The sequence below is a fragment of the Oryctolagus cuniculus genome, chromosome 10 (assembly GCF_051225735.1).
Source record: "Oryctolagus cuniculus isolate XC-2025 breed Fujian yellow rabbit chromosome 10, ASM5122573v1, whole genome shotgun sequence".
Classification (NCBI taxonomy): domain Eukaryota; kingdom Metazoa; phylum Chordata; class Mammalia; order Lagomorpha; family Leporidae; genus Oryctolagus; species Oryctolagus cuniculus.
The window spans coordinates 104,455,006-104,477,971 of record NC_142876.1 but is presented as its reverse complement, the minus strand read 5'-3'; the positions used below and the strand labels follow the sequence as shown (position 1 = coordinate 104,477,971).

Genomic DNA, 22,966 nt, shown 5'->3' with positions numbered 1-22,966 from the left:
CCCCTATCAGTGATGCCTGTACCACCAGCACCTCAGGACAACGTGACTCAGGCGCCAGCACATTTTCCCACCTTTGCCACATGAAACGCTGGTGACCCTGCAAGTCAGAGTGAAAATGGCATCGGTGGTGCCTTGAGAGCTCCATTCAGCCACGTCCCTACCTAAAACACCAACATTCAAGGCCTATTCCGATGTGTTTGGTTCTTTCTTTACTGTAGTCAAAACATTTCAATCCTTTAAGAAGCTGTTGAGGGGAGAAGGTGTGTTGCAGGGCTTTTCCTAACTGGTCAATCAACTCAACACCCAGTCATCTCAAGGCTGGGCTGATGTGTCATCACTTCTACACAGAATCCCAACGGCCCTTTCAAATTATCAGTGAGACAAGAGAAACCCTTGTGCAAAGCTTTTGCCACACCTAAGTCACAGCCAACTATGAAGTTAAATAAGAAGAGAATTCTTTTAGCTCAATGCCACAGGAAACTCTTTGTTTGCAGGTGAATTATCCACTGAGGAGACGTCTTACTTGCGGAGTGCTGATCCTTCTCTCCTTCTCCCTACCTCCTTCCCCTCTCCCTTCTCCCTTCTCCAACCCAAGCAACCAGGACTTTCTGGAAACCAACAGCCTTCCAGTGTGAAGGGCTGACTTACCCTATCCCAGCTGAACCAGAGGCCCAGGTGATCCAGCTGTTTTCTCATGTGCTTAATATTACTGCAAAACAAAGGGAAGAGAGTTTTTGCTTTTCAGAGCGGGGTTGAAGCCACAAACAAATGATACTTAGAGGATGTGAAGGGAAACCCGTCTAGATGAGAAAATATAATTGGTAAGAATCCATCAAAAACAGCAACCTATTAGAAGACACTGCTATTGACACAAACAGAATATACTAGAAACCACATGGTCTGAGGCCCTGAGGACTGCCCCTTCAGCTCAGCAACACCTTTGACAGGTACACTCCTGGACCATCCATAGGTCTGGAAGACTCCAGATATACAAATTTAAACCAAGCATTTACAAGCTGAAGAGTGATGAAAACAAAAACCGCAACGTAAAGATAATTGTGTGAATCCAAATAAACCATACAGCCAATCAAAACCTAGAACTACCCAACAATTGTGAAACAGCAGGGAGTTAACGAAGTCATACAGAATAAGCAAATAAATCAATTTGTCTATTTCTGTTTTTAAAATTTTATTTATTAATTTTCATTTTTTATCTGAAAGGCAGAGAGAGAAAGAGGAATAGAGAGACAGACTAAGAGACAGACAAAGAATTTTCATCTGCTGGGTCACTCCCCACACACTTGCAAAGGCCCGGGCTGGCCCAGACCCCCGTCAGGAGCCTGGAACTCAATCTGATCTCCTAAGCAGGTGGCGGGGGCCCAACTAGTGGAGCCATCACCACTGCCTCCTAGATGCTCACTAGCAGGAAGCTGGATCGAAAGCCAAGTAGTGGGGACTAGAACCAGGTACTCCAATTTGGGAAGCAGGCAACCCAGGCGGTGATTTAACCACTGCATCAAATACCCACTTCAATCTTTTTCTCTTTTAAAGAAAAAGGATTACTTTATTTCTACTGCATCCTCTTTCGGTTCAGGCAAATCGAAAACATGAAAAACCATGCAGAAGTCCTCCATGTAGTCTCTGATTAGCTACTTAACCCTAAGCCCTGTGCTAAACACTTTGCAGAAAAGTAATCTTTACCCAGTCATACCAGGTGGGAACTCTGACTATTCCTCCTGTACAGTGAAGGAAGCTGAGGCACAGAGAAGGAGAGCCAGATCCCCCCACTAGGGGGCGCACCCAGGAGCCACCTTCTCGACCACTCAGCTCTAGAAGAGGAGTGGGCAAACTTGCTCTGAGGAGGTGAATTCACCAGGGGGTGAAAGTCAGTTTCACAAGTTCCATGGTCCCCATCACAGGGCTCAACCCAGGTATTACATCATGATAGCCACGGGGGATATGGAAACCAACAGACGTCACTGTGCCCCAACCCCATTTTATTTACATAAACAAGCAGGGCTGGATCTTGTCTAGTTTGCCAACCCCTGGTCTAGCTTACATCAACTTATGCCATGTCTGATCTATTTTATTTGAATCATTTCCTCCTACTCCTATAAATCTAAGAATTAACCATAACAGAAAAAGTACAAACTAGGGTTGGACCAAGTGGGTGGTGCAGCAGCTGTTTTTACGATGCAGCCTTGGGCAAGAGAAGGCCAAGGGAGGTCAAAGACACTGGGGACAGATCCTGGAACTGTTCTTCTGTGTAACTGAGAGGTGGGAGGGAGGGGGTGGGCAGCAGTTCTAGAGCTTTGGGAAAGGGGTTAATGCAGTGGGCCCAGAAGATTCTGCTGGGTTCCAGTGTGAGGGCCTGAGGACTTTACCGGGAGGAGGAGGGGTAAGGTGCTTCTGGCCCACGTGTACCTGGAAGCCAGAGGCATGGGTGGCACTGGGAATGTGTCCCCTTGGCAAAAACCACAGCAGAATAAAGTGGTTGTATGTCTCCATGTTGCTTGTCTCCGTACCCCTTGCTCATGAATGATGAAGGCAAAAACTTAACAGAATTTTCAGAGAAAACCACAATGCTTAGCTATGGGTCAAACTGAAGTCGAGAAGAGAATAAACACTACAGAAATTTAACAAACATAACCTTCTCTTTCCTTTTCCTCCCAAACCCAAATACTCAAAGGAAGAATAACTTTTTAAATAACAAAGCATCAAAATGCACATCTAAAACACTCTTTGATAAGAACACAGCAGGATAAAAGGCAAACACCAATATGCAGATATTTCAAAAGTTAATTGAAAATGGAATGAAAGGACGGGTTTCCTTTGATGCAAAAAGAAGTTGAAGCCCATGCCTTACTTCTTCAAAACATACATTTCCAACATTTTGAAGACCTCTTGTATATGCAATCCTATTCACCTCTTAGCAGTCTGCCACGTTTGTGGCAGGTTAAAAAAAAGGGATTTTGTATTCAAGTGTTTGAATCTACCTATAAACCACATACCTCCGTGTCCAAGTGTTCAAGTCTACCTGCAAACCACATACCTCTGTGTCCAACTTTCTGGATGCAGATTTCTCTCAATTGCAGCGTTCTCAGCAGGCAATCCGAATGCATCCCATCCCATAGGATTGATGACCTGGCACCCAGAAGAGAAACATCAACCATGGCAGATTCTTAAGTCCTGCGTCAGTATTCCCCTGTGGGCCACGAAGAACATTCTCTCCCGCTAACACATTGTATTCCTCTCTGGATGATTTCAAACTATGCATTCGAGAGCCAGCTACGTATCTAAGACATAAGTAAGCATGGATGTGGATTTAGAAGGTTATACACCCAAGCGCTAACAGCCATTATCTCCGAGCAGCTGTTTCTGTACTTTCTACTTCCTTCTTGTCTCTATGTCTATTATGAATCCAAATTGTTTTCTGAAATTATACAAGGTTTCTTTCAACTTTATTTTTTAAGGATTTATTTATTTGAGAGCTTGTTTGGAGCTTCTAGCAGGGGAGCACAGCTACTCATATACTCTTGACGGAAGACTGGTCCTCATCCAGTGGGGAAGGTCGTCCTCTTCGACCGAGCACGCAGCTTCGGGAGGGACGCACATGCAGCGGTGAGGGAGGAAGGGGACACCCGCCTAGCCAGCCAGATCAGCCGAATCAACCCTGGCGATCAATGGGGTGACAGATGTCACAGCCAGATCGCCCTCACAAGTTATTTATTTATTTGAAAGGCAGAGTTACAGAGAGAGACAGAGACAGAGAGAAGCTTCCATCTGCTGGTTCTCTCCCCAAATGGCTGCAACGGTCAGAACTGGAGCCAGGAGTTTCGTCAGTCTCCTGCATGAGTGGCAGGGGTCCAAGCACTTGAGCCATCTTCTGCTGTTTCCCAGGCACATTAGCAAGGAGTTCAATCAGGAGAGAAGCAGCTGAGACTTGAACCAGCACCCATATGGGATGCCAGCACTGCAGGTGGAGTCTTTACTGGCCATGCCACAGCACTGGCCTGTCTTTCAACTTTAAAAAATGCGTATACCTAAAACTGAAAAGGCTTTCAAGGGGTCAGTGTTGTGGCACAGTGGGGTAAACTGCCACCTGCAACAATGGCATCCCATATGGGCACTGATTCAAGTCCTGGCTGCTCCACTTCCCATCCAGCTCCCAGCTAATGTGCCTGGGAAACAGCAGAAGATGGCTCAAGTGCTTGGACCCCTGCCACTCACGCAGGAGACTGACGAAACTCCTGGCTCCTGGCGCCAGCCTGGGCCAGCCCGGGCCACTGAGGCCATTTACTGAGTGATGCAGTGCAGCCACCTTTCCAATGTGCTGATGTCACATGTCTTGTATGGCTACGGCGCTGGACAGTGGAAACACAGAAGACTCCCACCACTGCACAAAGTCCTACTCACAGTGCTGCCCTGGACGTGCATCGTGAGTGGTGGCCACACAGCTGGCTCCTGGCAGGCCCAGCTCAAGGAATCAGTGCCCGGGGCACCCTCCCCGCCGCATGACCTTGCCTGAACGCAGCACACATTGCACATGTATGCACATCACTCAGCACCCTACCCAGGCTTCCCCAAACCCCAACGTTCTGCTCTTCTTCTCCCTCCTCCCCTCCCCTTACTGAAGTATGCCCTCTTGAAAACCTGCTCCCCAGTTCTTCCAGGCAGTCCATCTGCTTCTGCCCTACAGTAAGGAGGGGATCACCCCACCCTTATTCAAACAGTCAGCCAGGGAGAAACTAACTTGGAAATATACACGAGAATATTTGGGGCTGGAAAAAAGTCTATCTTTGGACCAAGCCCTATACAGCATTTGTAGTAATTTCTGGAATATCCTACGCATAGTTTTAAAAGTAATTGCAAACTGCTTGTTATGATTTTGGTATAAGAAACGCTCCCCATCTCTTCTCCATTTTCCCAGCTGTCAAATGGGGATGACAGTAACTCCTCATCAGATTGCTGTGAGGATTAAATGAGCTGGTGAAAGTGTTGAGAATAGGGTCTACCAGGCAGGCCATGGCTCTGGTGTTAGCCATTATTATTAATTATTAATATCAGTCCTAACGATGATACTTTCATTCTCCAAAGAACAAACTCTAGAGATCTTAACGCTCAAAGAGTTTAAAAAAAAAAAAAAGACTTAATATATACTAAATTGATCTTCTGTATATAAAGATAATTGAAATGAATCTTGATGTGAATGGAATAGGAGAGGTAGCGGGAGATGGGAGGGGTGCGAGTGGGAGGGAAATTACGGGGCGGGGGAGCCATTGTAATCCATAAACTGTACTTTGGAAATTTATATTTACTAAATAAAAGTTAAAAAAAAGACTTATTTATTTATTTGAAAGTCAGAGTTATACAGAGAGAGAAGGAGAGGCAAAGAGAGAGAGAGACACACATAGAGAGAGAGAGGTCTTTCATTTGCTGGTTCGCTCCCCAATTGGCCGCAACGGTCAGACAGCTGCACTGATCCGAAGCCAGGAGCTTCTTCTAGGTCTTCCCATATGGATGCAGGGGCCCAAGGACTACTGCTCTCCCAGGCCACAGCAGAGAGCTGGATCAGAAGTGGAGCAGCCAGGACTAGAACCGGCATCCATATGGGATGCTAGCACTGCAGGCGGCGGTTTTAGCCACTACGCCACAGCGCTGCCCCCTCAAAGAGGCTTTTGAGAGCTGTCCTCCGTCCTCTCCCAGCCCCTTATTTGACAGTTGCAGCAAACGTGGTCCAGGAGGGTGGGCAGTGAGAAGCAAGGCCAGGCAGACAGGCCTTCTTTATTCCAGCGGACGGCCAGTTCCAGCCGAGCGGAGCTTTGCCGGCAAGTTCTCTCACTTGAGATCTTTTTGCCGTGACCAGGTACAGGGGCTTGCAACCCAGGCTGTGGCATCAGGGGGCAGCCTCACAAAATCGGGTCCACTGCTCCATCTGCTCCGCGGACCGGGTCCCTGCCATTCTCTGAAGCTGATTCCATCCCAAAGTCACAAACCCTGCTTCTCTCAGCCAGCTGAATTTCTCAAGTCTGCCCATGAGAACTGCCCAAGGAGGCTCAGTACTTCTACACAACAGCCCATGCTGTTGGCCCTCTAATTTCCTATCAAGCTCCTGGTCTGTCATCTGCCATGAGCTGGGTTTTGTTTTGTGCCTGTTTTTTGTTTTGTTTTGTTTTGAATTTTGAGGTAGAAACATGGGGGCAGGTGGGGTGGGGAGTGAGGGAGGAAGAGAGAGAGAGAAAGGAAGAGAAAGCTAGTTCCCATCCATTGGTTCACTTCCCAAATGCCCTCAACAGCTGACAGGGGCCAAAGCTGGGAGCCAAGAATGCAAATCAGGGCTCCACATGGGTGGCAGGAACCCACTGGCTTCAGCCATCACTGGCTGCTTCCCAGGGTGTGCATCAGAAGGAGGCTGGGGTCAGGAGCGGAGCTGAGCATCTAACCAGGCCCTCCAGTATGGTACACCGGCATCCTGACCATTAGGCCACATGTCCACCTCGGTTTGGTTTTTCCATCATGCAGTTCATCTTCACACACACTTCTCTGAAATAATGATGAATGCTTGGAGGCACCTGCTGGGTCACCTCCTCACCCACACATCTCAGAATGGGACATCTCTGACTAATGAGATGGGTCTTGGGTGGGCGCTGGGCATGGTGGTTAAGAAACTGCTTGGGATTGCCCGTATCCCACGTGGCTGGGTTCATGACCCAGCTCCACTTCCAATTCCAGCTTTCTGTTAAATGTATACCCTGATGGCTCTAGCACTTAAGTCTGCCACAGTGGGAGACCTGGACTGACTTCAGCCTGGCCCAGCCCCAACCACCATTGGTATTTGTGAAATGAATCAGCAGATGGGAGATCTGTCTCTTCTCTCTCAAATAATAAACAAATACATAAATAAAATCTTAAAAAGAGATAAGTCATTTTCTCTTATAAACAACTTTTTGAGTACTGAAGTAATACATATTTGCTGAAGATAATCTGGGGAATACAGAAAAATCTTCAGAAATAAGTAAGACTCAAGACAGGCGCTGTGGCATGGTAGGTCAAGCCTCTGCCTATGGCACCGGTACCCCATATGGGTGCTGATTCATGTCCTGGGTGCTCCTCATCTGATCCAGATCCCTGCTCATGGCCTGGGAAAGCAGTGGAAGACAGTCCAAGTGCTTGGGCCTCAGTACCTATGCGGGAGACTCAGAGGAGGCTCCTGGCTCAGCTCCAGGCACTGCGGTCACTTGGGGAATGAAGCAGCAGATGGAAGACCTTTCTCTCTGTCTTTCCCTCTCTCTGTCTGTTACTCTGTCTCTCAAATAAATAAATATTTTTTTAAAAAGAGCTAAACTACTATACCAGATGCTCACCCCAGCCTTCCCCACTCCCCTTTAAAAAGAAAAATATAAGACATCTATAATTTTGCCACACAGTCATATATAACTAGTTAAATGTGGTATTTATATCTACTTTTTTAAAACTGGGATCATACTATGTGTGTATATGTTATCTTTTTTTCACCATACCTTGTATCAATGCATCTTCTTAATGACTGCTTTGAATGGCCTGCTATGTTTAACTTTCCCTAAAAGTTGTTTCCATTTTTCACTTGTTAAAAAAAAAAGGCGGGGGGCAGCGCTGTGGCATAGCAAGTGAAGCCGCTGCCTGCAGTGCCGGCATCCCATATGGGTCCCGGTTCGAGATTCAGCTGTTCCACTTCTGATCTAGCTCTCTGTTATGGCCAGGGAAGGCAGTGGAAGATAGCCCAAGCCCTTGGGCCCCTGCACCTGCATAGGAGACCCAGAGAAAGCTCCTGGCTCCGGGCTTCAATTCGGCACAGCTCCAGCTGTTGTGGCCAATTGGGGAGTGAGCCAATGGATGGAAGACCTCTCTCTCTGCCTTTCCTTCTCTCTCTGTGAAACTCTTTCAAGTAAAATAAACAACTAAAAAAAATAAATAAAAATAAAAAAAAAAAAAACTGTGAAGAACATTGCTGGATACAAACCTTTGTGCACACATCTAACATTTCTAGAAGTGGAACTGTAGGATAGACCGGTGTGGAAAATGTTCAGACTTCTGATATATAAAATGAAATGGCAGCTTGAGGAAGGCTTAGTAAATCACATTTCCACCTACATGTTCTCTTCCACCTTCATGTCCAGTGCAGGCACTCTCTTCGGGGCACATTAGAACCCCCCACTGGCCACCTCTGCCTCAGATCCCACAAGTACTTACAATGCCAAGGGTCCCCAAGTCGCCTCATCTTGCAATCCCAGCCACCAGCTGTACTGTACTCCTATCAAGTCCCTGACTCAGTAGGGAACAGGCACACCCCTTCCAGTGGGTGGAGCCATCTGCTGTCAAATCAAGCTTCCATTAGGCATATTATTATTGGGTTTCCATCATCTGGTGGAATGCTTCTATCTAAAGAACCAAGGCCAGCCATCTGACATCAGAGCTGCTCTAACTCTCTTGTTTAGTGAATAAGAAATGCCAAAAAAAGGTTTGCTCTTCAGGAGCCTGTGTGGTTTAAAGGTGAAGATTCTCATCCAAAACTGCTGTTTATCAGCAGTGGGGTTCAAGGCACAGCACTTATTTCAAATTTCAACTGCAAAGCAGCGAGCTTACGTTGTGGAGGATTCTATGCCGTGGTATCTGTGGTGTGACCATACCAGGCCCAGCCCAGGAAAGACACCCAATGAATGTCAGCACTTGAAGAGTTCTGGGGCCCCTACCACCCACGCAGGAGACCCAGACGGAGTTCTAGGCTTCTGGCTTCAGCCTGGCCCAGCCCTGGTGGGCTGTGTCTGTCTCTCCATCTCTCTCTGTAACTGCCTTTCATATGAATAAATCCTTAAATTAAAAAAAACAAAAACAAAAACAAAACGGCAGCACTTTCTGCTGTGGCACCGCTGCGTTCTGTCCTCCCTGTCTCCAGCCTCTCAGGAGATCCCACATCACCAGTTCCCCTGCTGGCCCTGGTTCTCCAGCCACAGCTAACAGGGCTGTTATCTGACAACAGGAGGGGAGATGCCTTAACCGCACACATGTCCTCCTCCACGTGCGTTCTCAGGGAGGGTTACTTAGGACAGGCTCTGCTCCAGGCTGCTGCCAGGCACTGCGAGCTCCTACAAACAGACCACGCAGGCTCAAAGCGAGTGAAGGGTGCCGGCAGTCAGCTCTCCTCTGCCGCATGATTGATGGCTTCTGTGCAAGCAGCCCAGCTGTTCCTGCCACAGCTGGCTGGACCGAGGGCACTTCGGCAGCAGAAGACAGGCTGGTCAGGGATAGCGCCCCCTGCAGATCCTGCCACACCGGGGGCGGTGGGAGATGTGGCTCACTCACCTCTGCTTCCCGGAAGGGGCATGCTCCGTGACCACACAGGGCTGAGGATCACCCAAACCTGCCGTGCCTTCCGCTGAGACCAGAATGCCACATCAACTCTGGATTTCAGGGCTTGGGAACTGGGCAAGTCTGGGAGGCCCTGGGTATCCGGCCTGAGACCCTCATGGGCTACCACCTTTGGTTCCTGCACTCGTACTACCCTGAGCTCAAGCTGAAGAGACTTTTCTTTTTTACTTGATGTTTTCCAAACTACAAGCACGGTGCAAGCTTATTTTCACGAAGACAAAGGCGAGGTGAGGCTCCTGGATGTAACAAGTTAACAGCGCCTTCATACCCCTGCACTCTCTTCTCTCGAACCTGGGTATACAAACCCAGCGACACATACAGAGGAGCTTGCCTATTCTCATGCAAGCAGAACCTACTATACACATTGTTATAGGCTGGCTTTCCCCCCTTTAACACTGCATCACAGAGAGAGGCACAGTGTGTGTGTGTGTGTGTGTGTGTGTCTTAAACATCTCGAATTCTTTGAGAAGCTCTATTCTGGGCACTCTCAGGAACTAGACCAGAGAGATCCCACCCCAGCTGGCACCTGAGGTCCCTGTTCCTCTTGCAAATGTGGCAGACGCAGAGGGCATCCGCCTCCCCAACAGTTCTGGGAGGCTGCTCCTCCTTCCCCTTCAGATGGCCCTGGTGCCCAGAGAGGACTGGACAAGCTCCACGCCCCAGCCACAGGGGCCGGCTCCAGGCTTCTCTGGAGCTGCACAGGGTGCGACAGTACCAGGCGATTCCTTTCTCTGCCTCTCACCTTACAGAGATGTCTATACACAGAAAGCTGGCCTGGGGAGAGAGACCAGGGACACCGATATGTGGCAAAGACCTGGTCCCAATCCCCAACAGGCCTGGGACCCCTCATACCACCCCCCCCCCCGCCTTGGCTTCTGTGATCTGCAGAAAAAAACAAAACCTCCCTTTTGTAGAAGCCGGTCTGGGCTGGGCTTCTGTCCCTAACAGCTAAGAACCTCAACTAAAACAGACGGCCTGTGGAGACAGCTTTCCCTCGACTGTCGACTGTCGCTTGATCCACATCTGACACTCTCCTGTACTCACTCCCTCACGTCGCAGTTCTTTCTCGCTTTACTTCCCAAACGCTAAAAAATACCCCGACTGCTGGCGATCTGTGCTGGATTCCCATAAAGTTCAGCAATGCTTGCCAGGACCACACCTGAGTTCAGCCTCCCACTGTTTAATTCTCTCAGGGCCTCTCGCTGGCAGGATAATGGGACTGTTGTGTAACTGCTCCACAAGACGAGGAAGACTTAACCAATGCTCGGCGTCTTTCACAGAACTGCCATGACGGCACTGACTCAATGCTTCTGCCTAGTGACCTTCTGTTAGGGGCTCCATCCATATTTTTAAATATAGCCAACACAGGGACTGTCACCAAAAAACCAGTCTGGGTTTATGGAGCACACTATTCCTGTCTACTTTTGTTTTCAAAAGAAATGAACATGAAGACAGTCTCAGTTCATGTGTTATCCAAGCTGCCTATGAAAATCAAGTTAGAAGAATCTTCAAGTTTCTTAATATTTCATGTTCTTACCAAGAATTAGGAAAAAAAAAAAAAAAAAAAGCTGGCCCTGGAGAGCAGTTAGGACGCTGACTGTGGGAAGGCCTCGCTGCATCGCACAGGCAGGATGGTCTCTCCGCCCAGGCTGGATGGCTGCAGCTCTGTGCCAGGGAGCCAGCTCCCCACCTCCACCCCAGGATGGGCTCATGGCCTCTCTGCCCAGGCTGGATGGCTGCAGCTCTGTGCCAGGGAGCCAGCTCCCTACCTTGGCCTCCCTTCACGGGGTTTCCCAGAGCCCCGGGACTAAGTCCAGAGCTCATCTTGTGCTACAAGATGACTCATGGCTTCACAGAGGAAGTACAGTGAAGGCTATAAAAGGACTATGGGACACCTAAGCTGCCCTCACCCCCAGGCAGCAGAGTCTGCTTTCTGGTCAACCTGTTACGGCCCGTTTACAAGAAAGACAGCATGTCAGAGGCTTCCTCGGCCAGTCCCATGCCTGTCTTGGTCTCCGAAACACAGGTCAGATCAAACGCTTCCATTCCAGGCGCACGGCTCAGTCCCTAGCCCTTGGTTTCTCTATGGCGCAGACTGTGCAGATCATTCGCTGGAAGAACTCCAAACTCATCTTTTTAGTTAGGGAATTGCTATTCCTGTTACTCCGTCACCACTGTCATCGCCTCCCAGTTGTAGCAGTAACTGTACCCATGGCCCAGCCTAGGCCACCCTACCCTGAAAAGCACAACCAGTGTCTAGGTGTCTACACAGTGATCCCCTGAGCTCTCTCAAGGTCCTGGGAGTTAAACCACTTCTTCCACAGCAGTGCTTCCTGTGGCTATGGGACATTTTCTCCAAGTAGTTGATACTTTTTTTTCTTATCTTTACCAAAGAGACAGTAATTCCCCTTCCCCACTGGGGAAGTATCTCAAAACCCCCAGTAGATGCCAGAAATCACAGATCAGACCAAACCCAACATATACACACTATTTTTTCCTATGCTTGTATACCTATGGTAAAATTTACTTTATGCCCAGCTTAGTAACAGATTAGTAACAACAGCCAACAATAAAATGGATTAATCATAATAGAAAAGTAATAAAAGTTATGGATCGCTGATTTCTGGAATTTTCCTCCTAATAATTTTGGGCCACAGCTGACCATGAGTAACTGAAGCTGTGGCCATAAGGGAGGGACTACTACATCTTCTGAAATATGCAGCGAATTGATTTGTAAAGGTAGCTGACATCACAGAGGATGGCGGCAGACTACCGAAGACAGTTGTAAAATAAGGCATTCAGAGACAGAATCCAGCAAAATTCCCAGAACTATCATTTGGAAATTCATAAAATAAACTTCTGAAGTCTCACAAACCATCATTTCTTATAGCAAATCCTCACAAGTGCCTAAAACTGAGTGGGCAGCGAAGGAGACGGAGAAATCACCTGGAACTCAGACGAGCGTGGGCCAGAGTCCAGGGAGGAGGCGGGGGAAGTACAGCGCACCAAGCAGGCTCGTCGGCCCGACAGAGGCCGATCCGTGTGGGAGACACAAACTGGGGCAGGGACAGACAGACAGACAGACAGATACTCCCTGGATTCTCCCCTGCTCTGGCACTCCTAATGTTCCAAACCAGCTGCAGGCCAAGTGACCCCAGAGCATGGAAGACATGAGCTGAGGGGCAGCCCTTCTGCCATAGAAAGGAAGCCGGGGTGGACGTGGCAGGAAACGGGGCACTGGCAGGCCTGGGCACGCTACCAGGCTTCCAGGTCTCAGAGGGCAGTCAGGCCCGCGACTGACTGTGGGAAGGCCTGACGACTGTGATTGCTGTGCTACCCCCCCTCCCCTAGGGAGGGCTTATGGCAAGTCGGACGGGGCTGGGGCGTGGCCAGCCTCTGGTGTGCACACAGCCACGGAGCCAAGGCCCACTCTGGCAGGGCCCTGGAGTCTCCAGGTGAGCAAGCAGGATGGCCTGCAGACTGGGACACAGGGAACCAGGAGAGAACACAGGTCCACGTGTGCCCCGGGGGACACACCTTGGGAAACACCAGGTGCTCCCGACAGAGGGCGTGGTCATGGGGGACTACAGTATTATCCCTGTTGTATCATTTTTTTCTTTTTTAAGGAATTTTAGAAGACCTTAGGACTGAAAAAATCATTAGGCGAAGGGACAGCTGTTCTTCCGGTACAGGAAGCACAGCAAAGTCAGATTCAGAAGGTTTGGAGACAGAGGGAAGGAAGCGGAGGCCTTGGTCCAGTGTCCTCCTGCCGGAGACATGCAGCGTCACCGTTACCACGACAGGACCGGCCAACGTCCCAGGAGAGAGCAGCCTGCCTTTCGTCATCAAACAAGGCAGCTTCTAACTGAGGGCACCCATGGCAGCACCCCTCAGGCACCTGCTTCCAGGGAGTGTCGTGGCTCCTCTGGAGTAGATCCGACACCTCTTATTGCCAGGAAATGGGCAACATGACGCTTAACTTTGTTTAGCAAGTGTCCCAGCCCACCATTATCACAGATGGGAGGCGAAAGTCAAGAAATGTTTCAAACTGAAAAAAAAAAAAAAAAAAAAAAAACACTCTAAACAAACTACGGTGCCCCGGGCCTGAAGCGACAGGTGGAGGGATGGGCCAGGCAGATAAATCAGCCAGTTTCTCAGGAAGGTGCTGGACCACCAATTCATTCTCCCTTCCAAATTACATCTGAGAGGCTAAGTCTTGGAAATCCACTCTCGGCTTACACATGCAACAGACACTTGAAAACGTGAAAGCCAAATGCCAACCTATGCACTCTCCGGGCACTCCGTAAACACTCGTTGACTGACTGGCAAACCGAGAAGTGATGAGATGCGCAGCACTGTTCACTTGCTCAGAGCCTCCCTGGCTTCCTGGGATCAGCGGGTAATTACGTTATGATTATGCAGCTGCCAGGCACATAGCCTCAATTCTCCTCCTCCGCTGTGAACAGCAAAAAGGCCCAAGTAGGAAATTGTACTTGGACCATACCTCGTGGCTTTCTGCCCAACTCTGAGAGGGGGACTTGGCACCTTGATGCTTTCCTCCATCACCCAGCTTCTGGACCAGAAGGTGCTAGGGACACCAGCCGAGGTGGGAGGCGGGCAATTTCATTTCCCAGTCATCTGTGCATGCGACGTATGAAAACACAACAAACTCACCATATGGAGCTAGGCTTTAAATATGTCATCAGGCTTTCTATGAGGTTAGGAGGAAACTGACTGCAGTGCAGCCTTTTCTCATTACACAAAGAAAATCTCTCTCTGGCTTCAAATGGCCCCCAAACATGTCCCTTATTCCTGCCACTATTAATTGGACAACACTTGAAAACCACATTAGGGTTTCCGGAGGGCCTTCCATTGATCATGTCACACACACCCTGCAAGCAGCCCGTGAGACATCACTGTCCTGACCAAAACTGCTGTTCCCAAGTGATCCCCACCCCAACCCCCCCTGACGCTCCACATTCCATCTACGTGCGAGTCCAGAGTCTGGCCAGCCACTTGTGAGCTCAGCTTTCTTTTCATCTCATTGTAATCTGGTTTGGAGAACCACATCCAAATTCAGCTCTGTGAAGTACCCCCTCCCATCCAAACCTGCAAGAGCCCTTGCATCAGAATCACATGGAGTGTTGTAGTACAGTGGGTTAACCCAATGTCCTGATGCTGGCATCCTCGGTGAGCTCCAGTTTGAATCCCGGCTACTCTGCTTCCAATCCAGCTCCCCACTAACACGCCTGGGGAAGCAGCACAAGATGGACCAAGCGCCTGGGCCCCTGCCACCCACATGGGAGACCAAGATTGAGTTCCAGGCTCCTGGCTTTGGCCTGGCCCAGCCCTGGCTGTTCGGGGAGTGAACCAGCATATGGAAGACTTTTCTCTCTGTCTCTCCCTTTCTCTGTAACTCTGCCTTTCAAATTAAACAAAACGTTAAGAAAAAAATCACCTGGAATGCTTATTTAAAATGCAGATTCCTGAGCCCCAACCAAGATCAATCGACTGCTGAGGGGAATCATTATGTACCCTGAAGTCTAAGAACCAGTGCCATACAGAGAAAGACACAGAGCGTAAGTGGTTGGACGTCAAAGCTGATGGCAACAGCTTCATGTTCCAGGCAGTGTTTCTCAAACTCCTGGCTCAAATGGAGAGGGCTGCTAGCTTTCCCTGATGGCTTTTAATTTTTACTTTCACATCAGCAATAACCTTTAAAAAGACTACTCAGTATAAGAACATTCAGGGTCATCCGGACTGCCTCGGGTGACAGTCAAAGGGACTATTCGGAACACCCTGGCACGAGGCAGCAGTATAGCTCCTTGGCCTCTCTTGAGGTTGGATGTGGCCATGTCAACGGATGTCATGTGAGTCCAGGTGGAAGACTGAAAGTCAGAGGGGATTCACCATCCCCTACCAAGCCACAGAGGTGAGGAGCAGAGAACTGCCATCAGTGAGGCTCCGACTGCCTTGAAGGGAGACGGCCATCTTGTTGGATTTGCAGCAAATGCAAGAAACAGACTTTTGATGTTCTATGCCACTGACATTTGAGAATTGTTTATTCCTGCAGCAGAACATGGCTTGTTCCGACCAAACAACCTTATCACTAAGAACCACCATACTTGAATTGGGTGTCTTTGCGTTTATGATGATCTAAATGTCAGGCAATCACCTAGAGTGACACAGCTTAACTTTTAGTCCAACATTTTCCAAACTCAAGCGCAAGGGTTTTATCACTGAGATTTATAAGTTTCCAAGTTTGAGAAACATTGTTCTGGGCTATGCATGTGTAATAAACACTTAGTCCACACTTAAACAAAGGAGATGCATGCTTTTATAAACATCCATTAAATCAATCAACTCACAAACAGCTGAGGCTTACCAGATTGTAAACTCCTGGGGAACAAGGAGTCTGAATGGTTACAGGGGTATGAAACTGATTCCAGTATGACGGTTAAACACGAGACATGCTACTAACATAAAAGAAGTCAGAAAGACCTTCCCTATCCCTAGGAAGCTCATGTGATATGTAATAGGGGTGGAAAAAGTAACACATGGAAAACTTGTAGACTTATGTGACTAAGTATGCGGTCCTAACCCTAGGTACTAAATTGTTTCTTGACAGAGGTGGGCTGGAGAATTGAGGAATGGGTGTATGATAGAAGGATTTAAACAGACCTTGAAGAATGACAAGGACTAACTTGTACTTTCAGAGGAGAGAGATGCACTCCAGAAGGAGATCCACGGATAAAAACCACAGAGGTGAGAACAAAATTACTGTACTCCCGAGACCAACCTGCACCTGGTCTAGGAGTGTGGATTCAGGGAGCTTGGGGGAACAGATGAGACAAAACCATCAGCAGAAAGAAAATGGAAATTTTGAATAACTTTGGCCTTTGCAAAAAAATATTTATGGTTGGCATGCAGGTGAAACTTGGAGGGACGCAGTTGGGGAGTCACACGGCGACTTCCTAGGCACTGGCACAGATAAAGAAAGACTGTGTCGTTGCTGCCAGGGTAAAATGCCAAGGCCTAAAACTGGGGCTCAGGTAACACAGCTTCTCAAGTGAGAGACTCACTGCCTCTTGAAGCATGACCACACACCCAAGTGCTGCACACTGGGGCTAACCCACCCTGAGCCAGAGTCCAGCGCTCCTTCACCCCTGGACAGAGGGGCACGGTACAGTGAGGACGGGGTCTACCACTTACCCAGGGCATGGGGTGGGGCAGCTCTAATGACCTACTTGCACTCTTGCCTCATTTCACCCCTTTGCACAACTTATTTGCTGCTATGGGGCAAACCAAAGTAAAAACAACCTTGAACTTTCCAAGTCATCATTCTTGCCCGTTCTCAAACCCAAACTACAGTCCATGGTCTGACAAGTCTTGAAACTGCAGTGACAGCCTTTTAACCAAGATGGTGCCAAAGGCGAAGGAGGACGCTCCTGACCCTCCAAAGGCGAGGCCAAAGCTAAGGCTCTGAAGGCCAAGAAGGCAGTGCTGAAAGGCATCCACAACCACCAAAAAAATCACAAGAGCCACATGTCACTCACATTCCTGCAACCCAAAGACAGTCCACCTCGGGCGGCAGCCCCAGTATCCGCGGAAGTCAGCCCCAGTGGAAACGAGTTTGACCACTGTGCCATCATCATGTTTCCCCTGTCCACTCAGTCTGCCATGAAAAAGACAGAAGACAATGCACTCATGTCCATTGTAACGTCAAGGCCAACAAGCACCAGACCCAAGGGCTGTGAAAAACACCGTAACACTGATGTGGCCAAAGTCAACACCTGATCAGGCCTGAGGGAGAAGGCATACGTTTCACTGGTTCCTGATTAGGATGCTTTGGATGTCGCCAACAAAACTGGGATCATCTAAGCTGAGACTAGCTGGCTAATTCTTTTTTTTTTTTTTTTTTTTTGAGAGGGATGCCTCTTTTTATTTTATTTTATTTTTATTTTATTTTATTTATTTATTTTTTTTTTATTTTTGACAGGCAGAGTGGACAGTGAGAGAGAGAGACAGAGAGAAAGGTCTTCCTTTGCCGTTGGTTCACCCTCCAATGGCCGCCGCGGCCGGCGCGCTGCGGCCGGCGCACTGCGCTGATCCGATGGCAGGAGCCAGGAGCCAGGTGCTTTTCCTGGTCTCCCATGGGGTGCAGGGCCCAAGCACCTGGGCCATCCTCCACTGCACTCCCTGGCCACAGCAGAGAGCTGGCCTGGAAGAGGGGCAACCGGGACAGAATCCGGCGCCCCGACCGGGACTAGAACCCGGTGTGCCGGCGCCGCTAGGCGGAGGATTAGCCTAGTGAGCCGCGGCGCCGGCCCATGGCTAATTCTAAACATGTTTTTTCACCGTTAAAAAAAAAATGGAAAGACAAACCACAGACTGAGAGAAGTTATCTGTTTTGTATTCAACCAACAAAGAATCAATAATCCAGGCTATATATATATATATATATATTTTTTTTTTTTTGACAGGCAGAGTGGACAGTGAGAGAGAGAGACAGAGAGAAAGGTCTTCCTTTTGCCATTGGTTCACCCTCCAGTGGCCACCGCAGCCGGCACGCTGCAGCCGGTGCACTGCACTGATCCGGAGCCAGGAGCCAGGTGCTTCTCCTGGTCTCCCATGTGGGTGCAGGGCCCAAGCACTTGGGCCATCCTCCACTGCACTCCCTGGCCACAGCAGAGAGCTGGCCTGGAAGAGGGGCAACCGGGACAGAATCCAGCGTCCCAACCGGGACTAGAACCTGGGGTGCCGGCGCTGCAGGCAGAGGATTAGCCTAGTGAGCTGCGGTGCCGGCCCTTTTTTTTTTTTTTTTTTTCGGGCTATATTTAAAAAAAAAAAAAAACAAGACTACAAAGCAACATGAAGAAGACAATGCAAGAGGAACTTAGCAAATAATGTGTGAGTGAGCCAATCAAAGAAGGGGAAGTTAAATGGACAATAAATAGATGAAATTCAGCCCTACTGAGATAATAATCAAGAAAATGAATTAAAAACACAAGTAGATGCCATTTCTTACACAGCAAATCAGCTTTTTAATATTACCATTAAAATACCTCAAAGACGACACTTAGGAAGGGAGGTTTATTTCGGTGGGTGGCTTCGGAGCATCACAACGGAAGATCAAGAGACCTCACTGATCTGTCATCTGATGAGAGTGCTTCATAGAGGGACATGAGCAGAAAAAGGACCACAGGGCATCCAGGAAACAGAGAGGCAAGCATATTCACCATCCACATCTGTGTGGTCTCTCCTTACAAAGCCACAATGATCAGATCACAGGTGCTCCACTCCAACAGCCTAATCCAATTCAATCCATTCCATCTTCAGACACCATGATTAGATAACGTTCTATCCTTAATCCATTGACATAAGACTCCAAGGTTCAAGTCTTTAACAGTTTGAGTTAAAGACACTCAAAGTCTTTGAGGGACACTCAAACTACTACCCAAACCATAAGAAAGGTCTAACGTTACCAAGCGTTGGCAAGGACGGAGGACAGTGAGAAGCATCATTCATTACTAGTGGGTGTACGAACCAGCATCAACATTTTGCACAGCAATTTGGCAGGATGTAACACTTGCTATGTACACTCTAGGACCCAATGCTACACTTCCCCACAGGCCAATATGTCAGGCACTAGGATGTTCACTGGAACAACCATTTGGAAATAACTTTAAAGTCTAACAATATGAAAATGGATAATACAATTGTAATTAAGGGTGAGCGCTTGGTCCATGGTTAAGATGTCAGTTAGGACACATGCATCCCATGTCAGAATGCCAGGGTTCATGTCCCAGCTCCACTCCTGATCCCAGTTTCCTGTCAATGCACATTCTGGAAGACAACAGGTGATGGCTCAGGTAGCTGGGTCCCTAACACTCGCACAGGAGACCTGGATGGAGTTCTTGCCTCAGTTTTGGCCCAACCCAACCTCAGTTGTGGGCATTTGGGGGTGGACCAGCAGATGGGAGCTTTCTGTGTCTGTCTGTTTCTTGGCCTTTCAAATACATGCATTAATTAAACTATTGCTGTAATTATACGGCACTTATCATGGATGAACCAGCTCTAGAGACAGCTTGGATAAAGCTTGAAATAAAATACTAAGAAAATATGCAGAATATTAATAAGATATCTTTTAGATAAAATTTGAAGCACATAAAACTCCATGTAAGTGTGTATCCTTGAACAGCATATAGAGTAAAAGCATGAAAACATGAAAGCAAAGGGTAGATGAACATTAACCTCAGGATAATGCCCGATAAATTTAAAGATTGGAATTTGATTGTAGAGAGGTACAACTGAGCCTGTAACGTTTTTATTTTTTTAAGATATATTTATTTGAAAGGTAGAGCTAGAAAGAAAGAGACAGAAAGATCGTGCATCTGCTGGTTCACTCCCCAAATAGCCCCAATGGTCAGGGTTGGGCCAGGCTGAAACAAGGAGCCAGGAACTTCTTCCTCATGTCCCACATGGGTGCAGGGGACCAAGCACTTGGGCCATCCTCTGCTGATTTCCCAGGAGCATTAGCAGGGAGCTGGATTGGAAGTGGAACAGCTGGGGCTCGAACCTGTGCCCATATGGGATGCCAGTGCTGCAAGCCATGGCTCCAAACCGCTGCACCACAATGCTGGACCCTTATCTTAAAGTGCTGAGGTTAATATAGTTAAATGGTAATATCTATTAAATCAAGATTACAGGTGTATCTGTGTACATCTGTGTTAACAGGGACCATAATTTTTTAAATACTATATATTTTTTTAAAATGTTTGTTTATTTTTAAGGCAGAGCAACAGAGAGAGCAAAAGACAGAAAGAGAGAAAAGACCAATTTTCCATTTGCTGGTTCACTCCCAAATGTCCGACAACCAAGGTTTGGCCCAGAACTCCATCCCGGTCTCCTATGAGGGTGGCAGGGATCTGAGTACTTGAGCCATCGCCTGTGGCCTCCTAGGCTGCATTGGAGGCTGAGTGGTCAGGACATGAACCAGCACTCTGACAATGTGGGATATGGGCATCCCAAGTGGTGGCTTAACCTGCTGCACCACAGTGCCACCCCAAATTACCATATTTAAACTACGGAGAAAGTGGGTAGAGAAATTAAGAGAAGGCAGTGACTGAACCGTGACCTGTGTCAGACCCCGCCTGTCCCAGATTACACATTCCTTCCTCCTTGACGCGAGGATTGTTACACCCACCCTGGGCCTAGTTCCGCCGGATCTCAGGGACCAGACTGAGACTTCCATTTCTCTTTTCCACGGCATTTAGAAATGGTCAGCCAAGGGGCCGGCGCTGTGGCATGGCAAGTTAGGCCACCACCTGGGACACTGGCATCCCATATGGGCGCCACTTTGTATCTGGGCTATTCCACTTCCAATCCATGCACGTGGGAAAGCAGCAAAGGATGGCCCGAGTGCTTGGGCCCCTGCACTCACAGAGACCCTGATGACGCTCCTAGCTCTTGGCTTCAGCTTGGCCTAGTCTTGGCCATTGCAGCCTTGTGGGGAGGAACCAGCAGATGAAGGATATCTCCCTCTCCCCTCCCCACCATTAACTCTGTCTTTCAAATAAATAAAATTAATCTTAAAAATAAAGAAAAGAAAATGAACAAAAAATATAATTTCAGGGAAACCAAAAAGCACCCCAAAAAGATGGCATGCCATCTTAACCAGAGCAACTAAACTGAGGACTGAAAAGACGATTCCATGCACCTACACGCACAGTCACCACGTACAAATTGCCTGCACTCACTAATTGTCCAAAATCAGTTGACATAAGTTGAAAAAAAAAAGAAGTAAGACAAGTCAGTTGAAGTCACGGTTACGTAAGGAATTGTACTGGAGGCACAGAGCCAGTGCATCTTGTCCTGCCTCTTTCTAATAAACACTGGAATTAAGAAACAGTGGTTTCCAACCTCGGGCACAATTCAAGTCACAGGATAGGCCAGAGGGACTGCAGGCAATTATACGCGGTCAAGCTGCTTCTCTGAGGGCAGCTCTGGGCGGCACGCTCCGGGCACAGGAGAACAGGACTCATTGATTAAACGGCGGTGAGTCACTCTCCTGACGCTGCACAGTAATCAGATCAGTACAAACGGCAATTACGACTGTCACTTAGGGGGGTTACTATGTGCCAGACACTGGCACTATCTCATTTAACCCCTACAACTACTCTGAGAAGGAAGGATTACTGCGATCCCTACGTTAAAGCTGAGAGAGAGCGAGATTCAGAAACTTCAATGACTTGTGCAGGGTCACTTGGCCAGTTAAGTTGTAGAACTGGGTTCAATCCATAGATAAGCCAATTCCTGAGCCTAGCCTGAACTTGGCCTTCAGTTCTGGTAGGAGGACTCCCCTTTGTCTTTCGGGCCTGAGCTGCCTGCCAGGATGCCAGTTCCTCTGGGCCTGGGGCTCTGCCTTGAACTTCCTGTGTAACATCTCATCCCATTCAAAGCCATCAGAATCCCACTGAAACCTGTTCACTCAACCTATCTACCACCAGGCTCCCGGGCCCCCTACCATAAACGCACAGGCTTGCTGTAAAGGCTTAGCCTTCAGCAATTTGCCGGCACTCACTAATTATCCAAAATAAGCGGGCCTAAGTAAATCACCAGGACAAATCTAGTTGAAGAATTGCAGTCAGATAAAGAAATGTACTTCAGGGGGCCAGCGCTGTGGTGTAGTGGTTAAAGCCACCACCTGCAGGGCCCGCATCCCACGTGGGTGCCGGTTCGAGTCCTGGCTGCTCCACTTCTGATCCAGCTCTCTGCTTTGGCCTGGGAAAGCAGTAGAAGATGCCCCCAGTCCTTGGGCCCCTGCACCTACATGGGACACCTGGAAGAAGCTCCTGGCTCCTGGCTTTGGATCGGCACAGCTCCAGCCACTGTAGCCATTTGGAGAGTGAACCAGTGGATAAAGATCTCTCTGTCTCTGCCTCTCTCTAACTCTGCCTTTCAAATAAATAAATAAATCTTTAAAAAAAAAAAAAAGAAATGTACTTCGGGCACACAGCCAATTCATTCCGCCCTGCCCCTTCCTAATAAACATAGCAGGAAAAATTAACAACAACGTCTGGGGGAAAATAGCACCTGACATAAACCAGGGAAACAAAGGCTGTGAGTATCTTGTTACAGCAGAATACAAATCGCAGACTCTGGTCGGTTAAAGTTATTAACTCTTTAAGTGACAAAGAGACATTACCTCCTGATCTCCTCTTTAGGGCTACTCTTTGCTGATAATGGCAGCTCAATGTAAAATTTCAAATCAACTGTGACAAGAGATCCGCTCACATTTATAAATGCAAAGCCCGTAGAAAGCACTGAGAGAGGCAGATTATCCTAACAGCAGCAGCCAGGGCGGGCACGTGCCACAGCAGCTCAGTCCCCAGCAGGGACGCCCGCACCACATATAGGAGAGCCTGGCTGGAGTCCTGGAAGGGAGGTGCTAGGATCCTTCCCACCCTTCCCACCCTCTCTCACAGGTTGCTACAGAGTGAAGAGCAGGTGCTGAGGTAAAGGGAGACCAACCCCCACCAGCCGAGGAGGGGGCCTTTGT

General features: G+C 48.4%; 1 protein-coding gene across 11 annotated transcripts in view; it reads right to left on the bottom strand.

The window, feature by feature from the left end:
* LARS2 (leucyl-tRNA synthetase 2, mitochondrial) overlaps window positions 1–22,966 on the bottom strand; it is a 283,596-nt gene that overhangs the window by 125,483 nt on the left and 135,147 nt on the right. For 6 of the 11 annotated variants that reach the window (XR_007921592.3, XM_051851689.3, XM_051851691.3 and 3 more), the window contains 2 exons: window positions 3,053–3,144; window positions 649–709 (listed from right to left, as the gene is read on the bottom strand). The exons of 2 other annotated variants lie outside the window; for them this stretch is intronic. Coding sequence is in view for 5 of the 9 variants with exons in the window: in XM_051851689.3 (XP_051707649.3) it covers window positions 649–709; window positions 3,053–3,144 (153 nt within the window). In the remaining 4 variants the exon portion in view is untranslated. The remainder of the gene's footprint in view (window positions 1–648; window positions 710–3,052; window positions 3,145–22,966) is intronic. 3 more of the 11 variants (XR_016214329.1, XM_089305569.1, XM_089305570.1) reach the window with 1 other exon arrangement.